We start from the raw sequence: 19,552 nt of genomic DNA on the forward strand, positions 1-19,552 counted from the left end.
CTTAAACATTCAGTACAAAGATTATTCTTTCACAGACATCTTACTAGCAGCTATTTCTGTAGCTTTATTGGAAGCTACTGAGTATTTTAAATTTTTAATTATCTACTTCCTTTATAATTTCATATGCAGGATGTTTGGACTACCTGCATAATACTACACATTGTTTGTTTTGTTTCTGCATCTAAATTCTGTTCATAACTTTGATACCAAAGAGGACATATGGAAAGTGTCTTTCCAAGAGATTTATTTCTGAGGCAGTAGTGTATAAATTTAAATAATGAAGTATTTAAATTCATTTTTCAATCTTGTGATATTACATGTAATATTTTAATTATATTAGTGTGGAGATATAAATTATATATTTAAATTCATTTTTTCAGTTCTGATATTACATGTAAGTTTAATTGTATCTTGCTAAGTCTGTGCTCAGGCTTGCTGTAGTCATTTTCATTTTACTGTAATTTGGGGAATGTTTAAATTTCTGAGTTTTGCTTTATTGATGAAGAAATGTCAAATATGCAGTCCATACTAGTGTTAATTGTGTCTGTAACTTTCTAGGCCTTTAGAAAGGATTGCATGTGAAAATTTATACTCTGTGCAAAAAGGTTTGTTAATAAATAAAAATAAATTGTAACAGGGATGAAATTTGAATAATTTTGTGGAGTTTTTATGGCTTTTAAAAATCTTTCTCTAGTTAGTATTAAATTTACCAAAGGAGCAAGGTCTGCTGTATAGAGTACTTGGCTGGGATTGAGAAAAGAGACCTGCATGAAGTTTTCTTCTATCAGCTGTACCTCTGAGTGAATTCCAGTGAAATTTCATTTTCATGTGCTTGTGTTTAAGGTGCTGTATGGAAAGGAGTAGCTGTTATCCCTTTTGTTGGTTGTTAAATTGTGTGAGTTTGTGTTTATGGTTTGGTTAGATGGACTAGTTTGGTTGTAGAAGAATTCTGAAAGGAGACATGATTGCCTTGCCGGTGAGATTTTGCATATATAGACTGGGAAGATAGTACAGAGAGAAGGAGAGATAAGGGAGTAAGAGACTGGGGGTAGCTGAAGGCCAGAAAAAATAAAGCAACCTGACATAAGATGGTACAGCTTCAACATCAGAGCAGCAGAGCAGAGTTGCAAGATCCATATCCTCTGCAGGGTTATTCCAGGTAGTGTTAGCATAGTCAGGGCTTGGATTGAGATGATAATCATCAACAGTAAAATGGGAAAACATGCCAAAACATACAGATTGATTAAAGAAGTTATTTTGTTAATTTAGCATGTGTCATATGTATTTTTTAAGAAAGCAGTGTGTTTTATTAGCCTAAAGGAAAAGGTCTGCTTGAAGAATCACTGATGAAGAAATCAGTAATGCCTATTGCTGCCACTGGATGAATAATTAATTCTCACTAGATCCTTGTGACACTGTAATGTGTTATTATGAACTTGAACCAAAATTGAAGACTGTGGCTGAGTGGATGTGCAACTTTAAAACATTGCCTTGTATTTAGGACACTGGAATGTCCTGAAAGAAATGGAGCCAGCTTCCATTTCTTTTGTTGGGTTCATATCTTTACTTTTTAAGGTACAGGAAAAGCTTTTACTGTTTCATGATATTTGATTCTGCTCTCTGAAGACTTTGAACTAATTACTGCTACCAATTATCTAAGGCTACTGTTCAGTGAATTCCTCTTCTAGTTCTGTTTTCTGAGGTAGAAGTTCAATCCACTGCGTATTCAAGTCTTGCATTTGACAGTGAAACTGAATTACCTTTAGTAATTTTTGTTTTATTGATGTTTTTATAGCAGTTTTGATGGAAGTCATGTTGAATTGTGTGAGGTGACACAAAAGTTTTAAAATGCCTCTATAAGTTCAGATATTAGTGTATCATAAGTAGATGATTTTTTCATCAGCCACTCTGAACTGAATATCTTACTGACTTCTGAGAAACCTCCAAGTTCCAGTTTTTAGTAACTTTGTTCTTGAATTGTGAAAGAAATGCCTTGGTTAACAGTACAGTAACTTCCTTGAAGAGAATTAATGTAATGCTGACCTGCTGTTTTTGTAAGAGGTTTTCTGGTTGCAGTTTAGTAAAATGACCTTTTCGTCTGTCATTTGAAGTATTAAGCAGCAAATGTATTATTTTAAGAGCAATATTAAATTGTCCTACTTAGTAATTTTTTTAAATAAGTAGTGTTTTTAAACAACATACTTAATCATAAAAGTGGAGATATGGTAACAAATATCATCACTGTTTTTTATGGAAAAAGACAGCCTGGCAGCCTTGCAACATAAACTGAACAATAAATGCCTATGCAAATTTGTGTAAATGCTAAAATATAAATTATTTAATGTTGACTTGCTGTTCTCTTCAAAATTGCAAAGTATCCTACTTCGAATCTCAATTTCATAAATAGAAGTTCATTTACTAATATTTTGGGATAAAAATCAGAGGTGGTAGAGAGGCAGGGGAAAAGTATTTGAAACAATTTCCTTTGTAGGTCTACCATATTTTATGTGCTGTAAATTCAGTATCTTCTCTGCTGGTTAAGTTGTAGAGCTTGCAAATTCAACTTGTCAGAACTCTTTGTGTTTACTGAGCCTCCTGTGGCTGACACATCCTGTAAGTTTTTACACTCTTATTAATGAAAACGTCTATATATGATGTCCAACTGAATTTAGAGAAACTTTTTTATATTAAAATAACTGTTGAAAAGGCTGGATAGTTAGGTGAAGTTATATTTTTTCTCAAACTCTTTATGAGGCTATTTAAAGCTTTTCAGCAAAATAGTAATTAACTCCCTGAGCTGCAGACCAAGTACAGAAAACATCAATAGTAAGTATTCAGGAAAGACCTTCATACAAATTAAAGAAATTAATAAACCAGAGTAAAGTATACAGGGTGGTCTTTAATGAGTTAGCTGTTTATATACAGATGATTATTAACCTTGCAAGTATAAATAGCAGGACAAATATCGTAGCTTTTAAATGAACACTGATGGTTGGATCTTTGGCATTCATAATTCATTCTCCTTTTCCTTGCCTGACTGAAAGATGCAGTGTGTGCCTGAGAGTAAATTGTATATTAATTGAAATAAATCCTGTATGATTGCACTACAAGAGTGGCCACTGGATTCTGGCTGATATGAAGAGCGCTGAATATTTTATCAGGGTGGTCCCAGTGGTGGCCTGGAGGATGATTCCACCTGGTGGCTGCCTGTGCCTGGGAGGAGTCTGCAGCACATGTTGGGGTACGTGGGTGGGTGCCTGTGTCTGCAAACTGAGGTGCTCAGAACTGGGGTCACGTCTGTTTTCATGCATACATGTGTAACTTGGTGCATGGGCCTCCAAGCATGAGCATCCCACTTGGGAGTGGAGTTCAAATACAGGCAAGTACCTGTTGGTAGCAGATAGTTTGAACTGCTCTAAAAGTTAAGTAAATAAAGGACATCAGGAGGGCAGGAAAGAAAATGATCAAATAGTCAAGAGCATATGTCTAGTCTTTCCATTACTTGACTGCATCCTGTATTGTGTTTTAAAAACATATATTCCTGCATATTTTCTAGGTGATACTAAGGCTAGTAAATGTAGTGAGAAACAAGTAGTAGAAAGCTTACAGAGTTTATCTGCCAAAAATCCTGAAGATAAATGCCTTGGTGAACTCAAAATATGTGCATCTGTGTGATCACAGTTCTATTTGGTTCTGTTGTCTGTTAACTCCATTAATGTTGCCCTAAATCTGAGGAAGTGTTATTGAAGTACGATGATGGTAATCAATGATGTGTAGTCTGTTGCTTGTGTACATAGTAAAAGGTACTGCTTTTGATAAATATTGTCCATGTGAAGATTCTCATGGGACTGAAGAGAAAAGACTGTAGCTATCTCCTCCTTGAAGTTGCATCTTGAAAAGTATTTCTCCCCAGAATTTCTCAGGTCCAGTAGCAGCCCATCCAGGCAATCCCTCTGTAACAAACTGAGGTAAACAAGGGAGAACAAGATGTGTGTCTCTGGCATTGCCCTGGTGCACTGTTAAGATCTGCAAGTTTGAACTGAAAAACTTCAGTCATACAACTGTCTTCAGTGGTAAAAGAAATGTTGCAGAAAGGTCTGAAAGCTGATGTGGTACTGAAATTACACTGATGGTTGGGGGGTGAAGTGTGAAGTGAGGCAACTTCTCAGTGTTTGAGGTCTGCACATGCTGCCTTCTGCACTACCACACATTCTCTTGGGTTCTCCACACTTGGGTAATCCATCCTATTCTCAGTTAGTTACAGAGCAACACCTGCCTCTCTCCCAGCAAATCTGAAGGAACCAGTAATTTCTTTATCACCAGGCTACCATTTGAGACTGCGTCTGCTGGATGTTACAAGTACAGGGTGTGGTTGCATGGGTGCCTAGTGAATGTCTGTAAAAATATTGGAAGTAAATATCATACCTATTAAAGTACCTGAATTGGCTTCCACACTTCACATTCCTAAGAATAATCGTTGTCTGAAATAATTGGATTTGAATTAGCTAAAATGTAGCTTCTGCATTCTGCCTTCCTATTGTTTTCTTGTTATTCTTAAGTGGATCTAATAGTGGGTTGCTGCTGAAAGGGGCAACCCCACTTCCTCTCTTATGCCACACGTAGAAATTCCGTGGCGAGGGAGTGAGTTGATCACTGATTTCTATTTTTTGAAGACTGGGTTACCAGAAATGAGATCTTTCTATTTGGAACAAAAAATTGATACAGTTCATGTCTGCAACCATGCAGTGGGTGTGTTAAGTACAAGGACAAGAGGGTGGGAACACGGAGGGGAGGATGAGAGCACCAGTGGAATGTCTTGTCTTCTCTTGGTGGCAATGTGCAGTGGCAGTGCAGTTCCTGTTACACTAACTCACCTTCAAGTCATCCACAAAGGTTTCTCTGTCAAAATGCTGCTGCTGTTGTTCTCTGGGAAGTTTGTTACTACTGCTGTAAAAATGATCACTTCTGGTTTTTGCAAATTGGTACTTGTGCTGGCAGCAGTAGTAATTCCTTTAAGTCTTTGTATGACATGGTTTTAATGAATTTTTAATGTGAAAAATAGTTACCAAAATTCTTTGTCATTAGATGCTGATGTATGTTTTTAAAGTTCTAAAAAGTTATCATACACCTAAGTTATGCTATATGTGTATATTTTTTTTGTTTCTGCTAAGTTAAAAAAAAAGTAGTCATATTTAAACAAAGTAAAATTTGGTTCAAACACCAGTGTAGACAGTAACAAACTAAATAGGGAAAAAATTCTCATGTCAGTTTATGTTTGCTGGTTTTTAAGTTTAGAATGGAATTATTAGTACTCTATTGGTAGCTGGATAACCTATTGGACAAATTCTTAAATAATGTAATTGTTGCCATTGTTAATGGCAGACAGGCATTTGATAATAGTGAGGCAGCATTTCACTTCTCTAGATTCAGGCAATTTATAGATATCTTCCCATTTCTTAAATTTGATCAATGGAGGTATTTTTAACAGTTTCCAGTCCTTCTTAAATAGCAGAATTTTTGGAGATACAATTCTTTGGGTTGAGGTGGTTTCAGGTTACAGATGTGCTGTACTTAAACATATCTGGTGCAATTGCATAATCTGTGGTACCAGAGATTGTTTTGTCATGTTTTATTTTGTCAGAAATGCTCTGAGTTCCATTCTGTTTGTTGAAGTGGTATCTATGTGCTGCATAATGACATGCTTGCTTTTGGGATTTTTAAATGCAGCTTTAATATTGCGCTGACCTCCTGAAGCAGTTTCCTGAATGATGCTATGGAATAAAAATACTTCCATCTTGAAGATAAAATTTGCTTCGCAAATTATCAAGACTCCCACTGAACCATGATCTGCAAAACTTGCCAACTATTAGGCTTATTAATGATTTTTTTTAAAGTTGTATTATATATACTGAAGGACAACTTCATAAGTCTCCACTCTGCAGAGATGATTCTTTACAAGCCTGCTGTAATGAGAACCTTTTCAAAGGAGTCTTGTTTATGAAGGCACATTCAAACCTTGCAATTCTATGACATTATGAAGTTTTGGGGTGTACATAGTGTTTGCAGATTTTGTTGTTAGGTCATGCTTTTCCCCTTTCTGTCTTGCCTTTTTTCCTTAGCCTAAAAGTTTTACATTTTTAAGTTTACATACATATTGGTTTTGCAGAAGTAAAGAATACACAGATGACAAGAATTTGGGGTTTTTGATATGCAACTGACCCCCTAGTGCAAGTGTCTCACCTGCTAATTCTGCCATCCCTTAACAGTCGTTTCCATGGCTCAGTTTTTGCTCCCTGACAGGATTGATGTTTTGACATCTTTAAACAAAGTTCCTATGTGTTAATAATGTGCAGCCCTGTGAGTGGATCAGCTTGTTGCACTCCTCCAGCAACTATTTTTTTGAAGTGTTGTTCTTGTATGATGGTAACCATAAATGTTTTATAAGAACAGTTGTACTGGTTCAGACAAAGGCTTTGACAAACCCTGCACTTGTCTGCAGCATCATCTCTAAAGGAGCAGTTAGGGACAAAAACAGAACAGGGAGAATGATACCTCCCCTAAATTCTTCCTCAGCCATACACTATTTTCAGCCTAGGGGATTTCCTGGCCGTGATATAGTTTGTCTAGTTGAAAATTCTCAAGGGATCTCTGTTACTCAATTTCCATTGAAGGCCATCTAATTTTTATTTTTTTTGAGTCTTTGATATCTCTTGCAAGGAATTCTTCTAGCTGTTGTGTGAAGTTTTGTATGTAGATCTTACTAACTCATTAGTACTTTCTAGTAACAAAAAATAGATGTTGAACAGTCAGTCTCTATCCATGGAGAGACATGGATTAATAGCTCTCAACTCACTGGATCTGTGCCTGAATAGTATCAGCTGGTTATTGCCCCTCTGCCTATTTCAAGTTTGCCTGTGCTGTATTGTGTTTACTTTTTTATTGCTCAGTCCAGTTTCATAATGGCCTTCTGTATTTTTTCAGTTGCTCTGAAGTCACTATTCCTGATCACTTGCTGTTCTTTGGTAGCTTCTAAACTGTGTCACCCATCTCATCTTCCAGGCCGCTTAGGAATTTATCAGGTAATACAGGTCCCAGAGCAGAATCTTTCAGAACGGTACTGGTGACTTCCCCTGGTGTCATCTTGATTATATCTGTTCTTTTTCTTTGCTAACCTAAGTAACTAGGGCTTACATGGTACCTCTTGAATCCTTGGAGTAATTCCATTAAGCTTTTATACAGGATTAGCAGCTTCAGATTTTCATTTGGATAAGTGTTATGAAAATAAGATTGCAGATTTGCAAGGAAAAAAAAAATCTTGCAGTAACACCCACACACTGCTTTCTGTCTCCCCTGTGGGTTCTTGGACTTGAGTTACCCTAGAGCCATAAGCCCAGCCTTGTTAGACATCAGTTCCCTATAAAGCACAAACCCATTACAAATAATACTGTATCACTCTTGCACCTCTTGGTAATGCTTCTTAAGAAAGATGGTTTTATGTATATTTTAAGTGGATTCACAGAGCTGCATTTATGCTTCTGACCACTTCTAGTGCTTTGATTGCAGCCAGGTGTTTAGTCTCTGTTTCTCATGGCAGGACAATATTTCTGTAGTGTTTCAGCATCTTGGTCATGAATCAAGCTGCTGCTCTTGCTGTTTGTTGTGCAAGAACATCAAACATCACCAGTACATAAAAAAGCTGTCCTTGCTCTGAAGACTACACAGCCAAATTTCTTCGATTATCAAGGAATGTGGTTAAAAAATAACAACTTCTCTTACTTCTGAATTCACATCTTTTAAATACTGTGTGAAATTAAGCACAGAAATTTCATTGTTTGCTAGACTTTAAATATGTTTTGGTTTTGGGCTTTGACAGTGCCTTTCCCAGTGTGTAGCTCCTTGGGTTTTTGTGGAAAGAAACAAAAGAAACTAGGGTAAAATTGCAGATTCTTCCACAATATATAAAGATCAATTTAGTATTCTGTTGCCATCATATAATGTGGTTATGCTTTTGACTATCAGTTTTCTAAAGAGGACTGAAATTTTCTGCACTGTGTAGGTGATTTTAGTATGTTGTTGACCAAACTTGATAGTTTTTTGGGTTTTTTTTAGTATTAATTAGTATTTTCATATTTTTTCCCTACCTGTAGTTGCCAGAGAGAGGACATATTGTTTGCTTTTAATAAAACCATTCTAGGAAAAAACATTAGTTTGACAAACATTGTCTTGGTTAAAAAATATGCAGACTATCCACAAAAATGTGTTCTCTCCTCATTAAAAAAAAAATTAAAAATTGTGTGTGTGTATATATATATATATATAAAAAATATTTTTTCCTCTGTTCATTGAATAAATAAACAGTGTCAAAGTGGTGAAAAAAAACCTTTTGAAATAAGAGCTGTTAATTTAAACTGTGACATGCACTGATGTATTTCAAAGAATAATAGAGGAAACTTTGTATAAAACAGCAGTTTTTGACAACTATTGTGTGAGAATATGTTTAGTCTAATTGTTAACATGTAGCAGTAGGCAGCATGAAACACTAGAAACACAGATGTTTTCCCTTTTGAGAACTGAAGGAAGGAAAAGTAGTATCAATGGATTATCCAAGAGTTTGGCTTCTCTATAGAGATGTATCAAAATCAGTGAAGATAAATTTGAGTTTCTAGAGACTGACTTGCATGTTCCACAGGAAAACAGCGTATTAGTTTTCAAACTCTTTCAATATGTAATCCAGTAACTTTTTTTTTTTCCTAGTGATGGTATAGACCCCAGTGTAGTGAATTTAAGCCTGCAGACAATTTGCTTCCTTTTCAAGTTACTTTTTGTGATCCCCAAGACATTGTCTGTGAACCTTTAGTTTTCCTGATAGGACAATTTTAAGGGGTTATAGTTTTTTACTTTCTTATTCCAATGTCTTCTACTGCTTTAAAAGTTGATATTTAATAAAACTTGAAACAGTGTTAAATCATTGTATTGTTTTGGGGTTTTATAATTCACAAAAAATGTTGGTTTGGGACCTTGCTGCATGGATACATGATTTTCAGAGGCCTCTTGGTGCTGATATAATAGAGATTAGGTTACGTTAGATTAATTCAGTGGGTTTTGTGGTTTGGCTTTGGTTGCTGTTTTCTAACAGTATGCCAGAGAATATGGAGGAAAAAAGCTGTTAAAGACATGGAATTGTCTTGCTCTTAGTTAATCTTTCTGTTGATAGTCCATACATTAGCACTTTCTTGGTGTGCTTGTATCAATTTTCATTGAAGAGTGATTTAATTATACCTTTCTTTTACTGCATTCTTTGGTAATCTCTGATTTTATGCTGTCATCCTGTATCCTGCGGACACAACTGCCACAAGAAGTTGTTTGTGTTACTTTCATTATTGTAGTACCAAGGCACTTAAAAAAAATTTCTGTATATTTATTATGACAGTACCCATATTCCAGTTATTTTATGGAGAAGACTAGATTACTTCATCTTCAAAAAAGGTTATTTACCATGAAAGAGCAACTGTGTTGTAGGGAACAAACCTGGAGAGCTCCAGCATCACTTTCCATATGATTGATCCTCCTTTCTTTTGCTTGCTATAGGTCTTTTAAAGTTGTTGTTTTGCCATAGCTGGATCTAAGGTGACTAAGGCTTAGTTATTTTCTTCTGCTGTCTGTTGTGGATCAAAAGAGCATTTAGTGTCTATCACGCTGAATAGAATTTTGAGAAATACATGTGTTGTAAGACAGTCTGAGTTGAAAAATTGGAGTGTTTACAATATTTTGTTCTCAGTCCTTTAGAAGACGCTTCATAAATTGGCCCTTGTGCCTCTGCTGGTTAAGCTGCTGACAGTTTAACTAGTGTGACCTTGTTGAGGTCATTGATTAGTATTGCAAAAACTGAAGGTTACTTAAAAGGAAAAAACATACTAAGAAGTGGAGTAAGGAGAAATTATTTTGAAATAGTTTCAACATGTATTTTTTACTTTGTAAGAAAAAGTAGTTTTCAGAAAGTATTGATGCAGATGTTTAAATTTGTATTTGGTAATTCCTGTTATAAGGTCCATCTGTCATATTTTATAGCTGGAAATGGAGAATTCCTCCTGACTTAGTTAAAATAACTAGGCTTCCACTAATTATTTAAGCTGTAATGTGCTCCCTCTGTTCAGATTAGCCCTAGCCTTGTGAGGACGGAAAAATTATTTTTAGTGAGACAGTGTGAAATAGATTTAAGAGGGATAATAACTTATTTGTCAGAAAGTGTTATCTCTAAAATCAAGCTGCTCATCTATCAGCAGAAATGTTTGCTCTTTGAGTGATATGGATATAATTTGACATGGAAAGTTGGTCTAGTACTGGAATAGAAAAATACTCTTTATGAAATCTTGTTAACTCTAAAACATAATGGAAATGTTTAAGACTGTCTGTGAAACAAAGTACTTGAAAGTTGTAAAATGAGAGCTCTTAAATAATATTTAATAAATTTGTTTAGATTTCCAGGTTTTATATCATATAACTGAATGGTAAAAGAGGTAATAGAATATGATATTCAAAAAAGCTGGAGTGCAAAACAAATTACAAAAATTTTGTTGTCTGATTTCATAATTTGTCTTATAATCTGCCTCTCTCTTGCTGTCTTTTCTGCTCCACATCTAATAAAAGCAAGACACACTTTAACTGGTCAGCTGAAGTCAATCAGATGTTGCTAGCTTGTTTTAAGAACTGAATTTCTCAAATGTCTCACCTATTTAAGTGTTAAGATAGAAAAGAGAGGCACCATTATAATCTTGTACAGGGAAAAGCAGAAGCATAAACTCAGTCCTTACTAGGTTTAGCTAAGGAGCTAAAAACAATGTGTCAAAGTTTTGATTGAAGTGACTCAGTATCCAGAAGCTTTGCCGTATAGAATCAGAATAGTTTGAGTTGAAAGGAATCTTTCAAGATCATCAACACTCACTTCTGTGGGTGGAGACTTCTTTCATTAGATGAGGTTGCTCAAAGCCCTGCCCAGCCTGACCTGGAATACTTGGAACAGATCATGCACAACTTCTCTGAACAAGTTATTCAGTGTCTCACCCCTTCAATGTAAAAAATACCTTCCTAATGTCCAATCTAAATCTACCAGTTTTTAGTTTAAAACTCTGTTACTACAGACCCTTATAAAAAGTCTATCCCCATTTTTCTTCCAAGGGCCTTTTAAGTTCCCTCAGTAGCTGGGGATGCATTTCATCAGGTTCCATGGGCTCATGTAGCTTCAGGTTCCTTAGATGGTCTCAAATCTGACCTTGTGCTGCAGCGGGCAGTTCTTCATTCTCCCAGACCCCACGTTTGCCTCCAGTGAGTGGGAGAGTGTGTCTGGAGCTCTTGCTGGTAAAGACCAGGATAAAGAAGTCATTAAGTACCTCAGCCTTGTCTGTGTCCTGGGTCTCCTTTGAAATAGAGGCCCTTTTATCACTGATGTACCTATAGAAGCTTTTTCTTGTATAGAAGCTTCATCAAGCTTGATGTCTCTGGCCAGATTTAATTCTATCACAGCTTTAGCTTTACTATGCTGATTCCTGGCTGCTTGGACAATTTCTCTGTATTCCTCCCAAGCTACGTGTCCTTGCTTCCACCCTCTGTAGGCTTCATTTTTTCTGCTTGTGTTTGTCCAGGAGTTCCTTGTTCAACATGCAGGTGGCTGGTGTTTTGCCTGACTTTCCTTGGTAGCCGTGCATCGCTCCTGAGCCCAGAGGAGGTGATCCTTTAATATTAACCAGTTTTCTTGGGTCCCTCTGCCAAGCAGATCCCTCAGAAGGTCAAACTGTGCTCTCCTGAAGTCCAGGACAATGAGCTTGCTGTGCACCCTTGCTGCCTTAAGGGTCTTGAACTCCACTGTTTCATTGTCACTGCAGCCCTGGAGCTTCACATTCCCCAGCAGCCCCAACATTTTGGTGAGAAGGAGACCCAGCATAGCACCTCTCCTTGTTGGCTTCTCTAACTTGGGGAGAAGGAAGGTATCACCATTATCACATTCCAGGCACCTCCTGGTCCTGGATTGCTTATGCTTGCTGTGTTGTCCCTCTAACAGATATGGGGGTGGTTGAAGTCCCCCATGAGAACCGGAGCCTTTGAACACGAGGCTGCTCCTGTCTGTCTAGAGAGGACTTCATAGTTCAGTCTTCCTGGGTGGGGAGCCTGTAGCAGACCCCAGTGTAACATGGCCTGTCCCTGCCCTCCCTTTCATCCTGACCCACAACCTTTCAGTCAGCTTCTCTTTTGTTCTGAGGCAGAGCTCTGTGCACTCCAGGCAGTCGCTGACATAGAGGGTAACATTCCCTCCTTGTCTCCTGTACCTGTCCTTCCTAAACACCCTGTATCCTTTATCCTTCCCTTCCAACACTCCAGTCGTAGGAGTCATCCCACCGTGTCTTAGTGATGCCAGTAAGATGATAGACATGCAGGCATGTGCGTGTTTCTAACTTCTTTTTTTTGTTGTTGTCTTTGCTTTGCGTGTTTCCATAGAGGCATTGTAGCTGGGCTCCCAATGGAGCCAATTTAGTGGCTGGTGTGGCAGAAGTTCCTTTGTGCTGTTCTTCAGGTGCTCTCCTGCTCACCTACAATCACTTCCCAGGCTCTGAGCATCTTTTGGTGGCTCTAGCATCAAACTGGTAATAGTGGGATGGATTGAGGCTCCCATTCCCTTGAACCTTTAGGTAGTTCTGCACCATGTCTCAAAAAAGATAAAGGAACAGTGTAAGTTTTCCCATATCTATGAAATATAGGATTGGGGAGCCAACAAGGACTGTGGCATTGACTTGGGGAGAACATTCATGCTGTGCTGTGGAGAGTCAGCAGGACTGAACAGATTTTCTGGAATGTTGTTCTTCAACAATTCAGATAGTATGGAGTTCTTCAGAGTTTGGACCTGGGGCTCTTGGATTTGACTACCTTGGGTCAGAATACTAGACTTTTCTTGTGCTTTCTGTTCTCTAATTATGTGATGAAGCAGTAACCTCCAGTGCCTTGCAGCATGTTTCTACCTACTGTTATTTGTGCTTATTTAAAAGATTTTGACTAATTGAATTGAATATGCTGCTGAGCAATATTGAATAATGTGTTGTCCCCTTTCTCAAAATGAACACTACAACCAGAGCGGTAAGGTCACTTTAGGAGAGGGTAGGAGTTTTGTAAACTCAGTAGCAGCTGATCGTGATGGGTTTCTATTTGGTGATGTTGCAATTGACTCAGAAAAATCTGGAATGTACATTTGTACCTGCATGGTGCTGTAAAGAAAGCTCCTAAAAACTATCATCTTTTGTTGTGTTGACATGTATCGACTTTCAGTTTTGTTTGGCCACAAAACACATGCTGCCCACATGAAATGCTGCCCCCAGTATCTAGTTCAGGTAGTTGCATTAGGTGATGTCTGTTGTGTGCTGGTTATCTTGCACTGGGGTTGAAACAAAACAGCAGATTTTGCTTAGTCACTTGAGTCTATTTTGTTTCCTTTCAGTGAAGGGATATTTCCTGCTTGGAGTTGAGCTTTGTTTTCTCATGCTAAGAAGGTGGAGAGGAGAAAGAAGGCCTACACAAATGCCAGATTGGCATGTGGTTGATAAGTAGACCAATCCAAAAATGCCTTTTTTGGGCTGACATTTTCTGCGTTCGAGAGCAGAATGCTGACGTGTGTGGTGCTTGCACCTTCTGCCCCTAGCTTATCAAGACTGATTTGTGATTGTGGGTGGTATAAGTCTTAGGATAGTTTGTCTATTTTAGGACATGGTTTAGAGTTTAAGCTCTCAGGTAGGACAGGTGTATGCTTTGTGTAAAGAGGGTTAAATGTTAATTTTTGGCACAGATAAATTATGTTCTGCTCAAATTTTTGAAGTTATGCCAGGGATTTACATTTTTATAAGGACAGATTTTGGATGATAAAATGTCCTGGAACAAGGCAAATAATTGAAACTAAGAAAAACAACCCAAAAACCACCACCACCAAAAAATGCGAACCTGAAGGTAGTACTACCTTTTTACTAGTAGGATTTATGAAACTCCTGATCAGATGAATTTCATTAATTCATTGTTTTATAAACAAAACACTTCTACTCCAGAAATGGGTATCACTGCAAAACAGTAGGATTATATTGTCTTCTAGTGATGCAAAATAAGCAGTCTTTATTCAAACTAGCATAGAGCTTTTTATGAGAGTGGCTTTTTTTCAGCTGATAGTCAAAGTAATAAAATCTCAACTTTCCCATAAAGCTAGGTCAGACATATGTTTCAATTGACAGATTAATTGTGAAGTCTTTGATGACAGTCTCTCTTCCTACAGTAGAAAGTACCTTTTCTAAAAGTCACCTTTAAACTTGTAGTAATTTCTGTCACTCTTCAAAATGACACTGAGTAGTTTTACAATATCTGTAGATGTTTGGAGTAAGCAGTACGTAAATGACTGCTTTCTACTTTGGATGGTTTTTTTCACTGTTTAATATTATTCATGTATGGATACATATTGTCACAACTTATCATTTTTTCCTCTTTATAGGTCCTGCTGGGGACTTGCATCTGGCCTCAATGTGAAATTAAGGTAGAAAAACACATCTACATATGTGTTTGCTATTAGGATTTAGTTTATTCACTGGTCATGCCTGAAGAGTGATGTTCGTCTCTAGTCGGCTAACAGCCAGGAAATATAAATGATTGTCCTAGAAGTCAAGCCTCTCTCCTATTTACTGGAGTGAAAATCACCTCCAGATATCGACGGAAAATCAACTACAGAAAATGCTTCACGTTATAAGGATGCCAGCCACCTAGATTCATGCGCCCTATCTGTACAGTTGTTGTGGATGGTTTGCCATCTGAAAGCTCCTCAAGCTCTTATCCAGGCCCTGTATCTGTTTCTGAAATGTCTCTGCTACATGCTTTGGGTCCAGTGCAGACCTGGCTGGGACAAGAGCTAGAGAAGTGTGGCATTGATGCCATGATTTATACTCGGTATGTCCTCAGTCTTCTGCTGCATGATAGCTATGACTACGACCTGCAGGAACAGGTATTTACATATTTTAGATGTTGTCCAGTGAAAGTGAGTTTTTGTACCAGTTATGTTTTGTGTATTATACCTGGGTATGCTTCAGTTGGGGGGTTGGTTGTCTTTAAGTGTGTGGGTGGAAGGAGGGTATAAACCACTCAGGAGTCACATTTGATGGGTGAACTGAGATTAAAGTAGTTAGGTTGATGTATGGGCAATTACATTAAACAGTGTTTTCACATGGCTACAGTTGATGTCAGAATTGTTAACACTGGAATATCTGTGTCCTAAATGGAGACCATCACTACTTGTGATTAGAAACTTAATTTACTATTGGAACATTAGTAAATGAATGTAATTTTTGTAAACCATGTCAAATTGCCCAGTAGTTTGTAGACCCCCTCCATCACTTCCCATGGATTTCATGTTGTGGTGTTTTCAGTAAAGAATAAACACCCCCCAGATATCTTTTAGTCTTCAGGTATTTGAAATACATTATTATACATACCTTATTATTTTCTTTTAAAATGCTGAATGCTGATAAAAAGCATGCAAGAGAGTTGTGACCCTAGAACATACTGTTCAGTATTGATACCTTTTTTTTCCCCTTTTTTATTTGTCTGCATCATGAACCCTTTTAATAGTGGAGTTTTACAGATTCAGGACTCAGAGAAATTACAGTGTTTTCAGAAAAGGCTGATGATACCATTAAAAATACACTTTGCTTAGAAGGTGGCTGTGGTGACAGTGGGAAGGAAGAAAAGCAAATACCTATTATTTGATAGCTTAATTATTAGTCCTTTTTCATTACTGTTGTTTTGGTTATACTTCAAGTATTGCTGCCTAACTGCTTCAGAAATTCCATTGTCACCTAGTTTGTATTTTTAAAAATCCAGCAAGAGCAGAGCAGATTATTGTGAGATAGATGTAAGTGTAACTGAAGAACAAAAAAATTCATGTCAGATGCTGTCAGTGTTTGAACTCTTAGCAACCATTACCATGCATAAAAGCCTTCATGCTTACCTTGTGCAAACCAGAAAACTTGTATCTGTAAAAGTTTTGTTTCTTTTTTTCTCAAAAGTGTATCTGGCAGCAGTAGGTGACATCAGCAACAACTCCACAATTAATAACAATAATAATAATAATAATAATTTAAAAAACCCAGTGTAAGCACTTTCTGGAATGTACCTTAACATGTAGGTCTTGGTCAGACATGAGTGTCTGTATTTTAGAAGGGTCAGAAAAAGGTTCCAAAACCTGTTTGAAAGGAGCATGTGGGATGAGGACATTAAAAATGAAACCCAATTGAAACCACATGAGAACTTGAGGAGCTTTAGAGATAGGCCAGTGGCCTTGAGGGAAATGAAGACGTGTTTCTTTTCAGTCCATTTCAGACCACTGTCATAACTTTGAAGTTGCTACTGTGATATTTCAAATTACTGAAGTGCCAAAATTAGTTTTCTTTTTTATCAGGCTTTGCAAGAAGCAGGGTAACTATATTATGAAAATCTCATTCAGTTTATTTCTCATTTTGATACTTTAACTGGATCCTTTGTGGGTTTGATAACAGAGCTTTTAGGAATGTGTCTGTTCTCTTTCCAAGCTGATTATCTGAACCTAATGAGCCAAAGGGAGAAGAATACCACATGCTGACAGGGTAGCCAAAACCTGTGTTGCTGAGTGGGTGCTGTGGTACCAATGTACAGGATGTCTTCTGAACAACATTGGGCTTTGAAGCTTGATTTTTTTCCACCTCCTCCAATTTGATTTTCTTTATAATGTACTTTTACTGTGTTTGTTCACCCTACTTCAAATAACTATTTCCTAAGTTTTGAGACCTAATATCAATTTAGTTTTGGGATTACATTCTGTAGTAATAATTAGATGCACCTGTTACAAAACATACTGCTCCCTAATTCCTTTTTCAAATAGCTGAGTCTGTTAAGCCTGCAAGTACAAATTTCTAACATAGAATTGAGGAAATATGTGTTTTGTTATATAGTTATTACTGATTTTTCTTCTTGTTACTTACTGGTTCTTTGTATCACCTGACATTTTAAATTAGTTTTGGTTTGGTGAAGTTATTCAGAAACAAGAAAATCTTAACTCTAAAACATGTATTTACGGATAAGCAATTTCAATCCAGTTTTGGTGATGGGTACAATATTAAGACAAAGGGGAAAAACATATATTAGTGTTGTTTACAGGTAGAAGTCAAGGAAAAGAACAGGAATTAAATACTTAAAGGAGAAGTAATTTAGGAGTAAAATACTTACAGTTGCTGAGCTTCTTTAACCCAGATTAATTCCCATTGAAGATTTGGTCCTTGGCATCTCAGGAATTTTTTCTCCCGTGTGATTCCTTTAATTCTTAAGAAAGATAAGAGAATTTCCACAGAAAGAGCTATTCTCAATAGTGTGCTTATTGCAATGATTTCTCTCCAATTTAGAGGACAGCTACAAAAAGGACTGAAGCAGTCTATTCACATGGAGAAGATGAGGGACAATGGGTACATGTTGCACTGGGGGCAGTTTCATCTTGATATGAGAATTTTTTTCTTTTTCTGTTTTCTGTTTTCTTGTAGTGAGAACAGTCACTGGAACAACCTCCTCAGGAATGTGATAGAATCCCTGTTGCTGGAGGTTTTTGAGATGCAGTAGGGTGTTCGATAGTCTTGTCTAATCTCCTTTTCCCTTGGAAGGGTAGACCCCATGATTCTTTGAGGTCCCTTCCATCCTGAGCTGCAATGTGATTCTGCAATTCTTTGCTTGTAGAACTCTGTTTTTGGGGATAGTGAGTAGCCACCCCTTTTTCCTCCAAATACAGCAGTGGCTTCTGTTCAGAGCAGGTTACAACGAATGTGTAGTCTCACAATGGGGTTATGCATAGGAACAATCCATTGCAGTTTGCTTTTTTAGGGGGTGGGAGTGAAGAGGACTAATTGAGGAAGTCTTAATCTTATGGATACTGTAATCTTCATTAGAAATGTTACAGACTGAAGTTAAGATGGTCATTAAGATCTTTCCACCTCAGAGTGTTGATGGTATCATTAGCACTGTTTTAGTTGCTTCAGGGAGCCTCCTTCAGTGCTTGCTTTATAGTGTTCTAGTGTCATCAAGTATAGCAGGGAAATGGAATTCTGAAGTCTGGACTGAGGTTCTGTCAGGTAAGTACAAAAAAATTTAGTATCAAAAATAAGTAAGAAAACCCATTCCAAACTTTACGAGACATACACAGCTATTTAAGATATTGCTGTTGTCATGTTATCAGTCACTTCTGTTTACAGTTAAAATAAGAATTTCAGAGGAATATGGGAAACTTGGTTGACTATGGGAGTCTTGATTGATTAGATCTTCAGGGTTATTTTTGCAAATAAGCAGAATATTCCCTTCTGCTCTGTTAGTAATATTTAATATGTGCTGTGGGTTTCTCCAGTGTTATTCTGGTACAGATTTGTGTGGCTTTCTCCAATATTTTTTTTTTTTGTGTACAGTGAGCTAATTTGATGTCTGGATAGAAGATAAGACTAAAGATGTGTGTGTGAGCGGTGTTGTGTTGGTTTTCATTCCTCTTTATTTGTATGTATGTGAGGGTGTGATTTTTTTTGTTTGTGTTTTGTTTGGGTTTGTTACTGGTGCTACATCTATGCCTTGCCCAATTAGAATGGTCTTTGTTGGGTATTGTTATATGGATTCAGGCTCAGTAACCCAAAGTGTTAGAGGGGTGAGTAATGAATTTCCAGAGAGTTCATAGCAGATTTTTACAAGTACAGAAAACATAGGTAGAAGTAAAACCCTAATACACTGCAACCAAATTTTACTGGAATGATTGAAGTTTCTATTCTAGCTCATTGGCTTAAACTGAAATAGCTATTGAAATACTGGGAAAATTTATAAGCCAGTATGTTTTTCCCAGCTGTATTTCAAAGGAATAGAGAATTTCCAAGAAAGGAATCTTGTTTATGGTAAATTGTACTGTGGTACCAGGGTCTTCAGGACTGCTGTGGTTATACATGTGTTATTCATACCTATCAAGAATTACTGTAAAATTCTCTAAATATACACGCTTTAAATGCATGTTGGTTTGTTGTTAAATACTCAAGTACTGAAGGTAACTTAGTTATTGTTGGCACCTAGAGCACAATTCTTATCCAAGCCATATTTGCTACTTTTGGAAGTGAGTCTAAGAGCTCAAGATGTAAAAGTTCTTAAGAAGTACTTCATTCTGACTGTGTACTCTTTTTTTCTTTTTTTAATTTCCCTCTCCCCTCAGGTTTTTTTGGCACCAATGATATTGCTGATGGGAGGGCTCAAGTGGGTGGAAGTAGGAGGCTCTTTGGGACTTTTTTCCCCCAGTATTGACTGATGGAGTAGAAAATACAAAGATAGTATGAATTTGGTTTGCACATTTTCCTTGATTCCTGTGATACAGTTCATAGAAATAGTTTTGAGAGTTTTGTGGCTAGTTAAGGTTTGTCATATCAGAAGACAAGTAAGGATTCCAGTGGAAGACTTGCCCTTTTTTTTTCCTACAACTAAAGATGTTGCTTGTGTACCA

At 37.1% G+C, this 19,552-nt stretch overlaps 1 protein-coding gene across 10 annotated transcripts in view; it reads left to right on the forward strand.

Moving 5' to 3' along the window:
• The window catches only part of KIAA0232 (KIAA0232 ortholog), a 65,299-nt gene that overhangs the window by 3,625 nt on the left and 42,122 nt on the right, over positions 1-19,552 (forward strand). For 6 of the 10 annotated variants that reach the window (XM_039728875.1, XM_039728886.1, XM_039728872.1 and 3 more), the window contains exon 2: positions 14,513-15,016. The exons of 2 other annotated variants lie outside the window; for them this stretch is intronic. In XM_039728875.1, the coding sequence (XP_039584809.1) occupies positions 14,786-15,016 (231 nt within the window). In that variant the 5' untranslated portion in view covers positions 14,513-14,785. Of the gene's footprint in view, positions 1-14,512; positions 15,017-17,579; positions 18,162-19,552 lie in introns of those variants that run through there. 2 more of the 10 variants (XM_039728880.1, XM_039728878.1) reach the window with 2 other exon arrangements.

The sequence above is a fragment of the Passer montanus genome, unplaced genomic scaffold, assembly GCF_014805655.1.
Source record: "Passer montanus isolate IOZ18808 unplaced genomic scaffold, ASM1480565v1 scaffold67, whole genome shotgun sequence".
NCBI classification, from domain to species: Eukaryota; Metazoa; Chordata; class Aves; order Passeriformes; family Passeridae; genus Passer; species Passer montanus.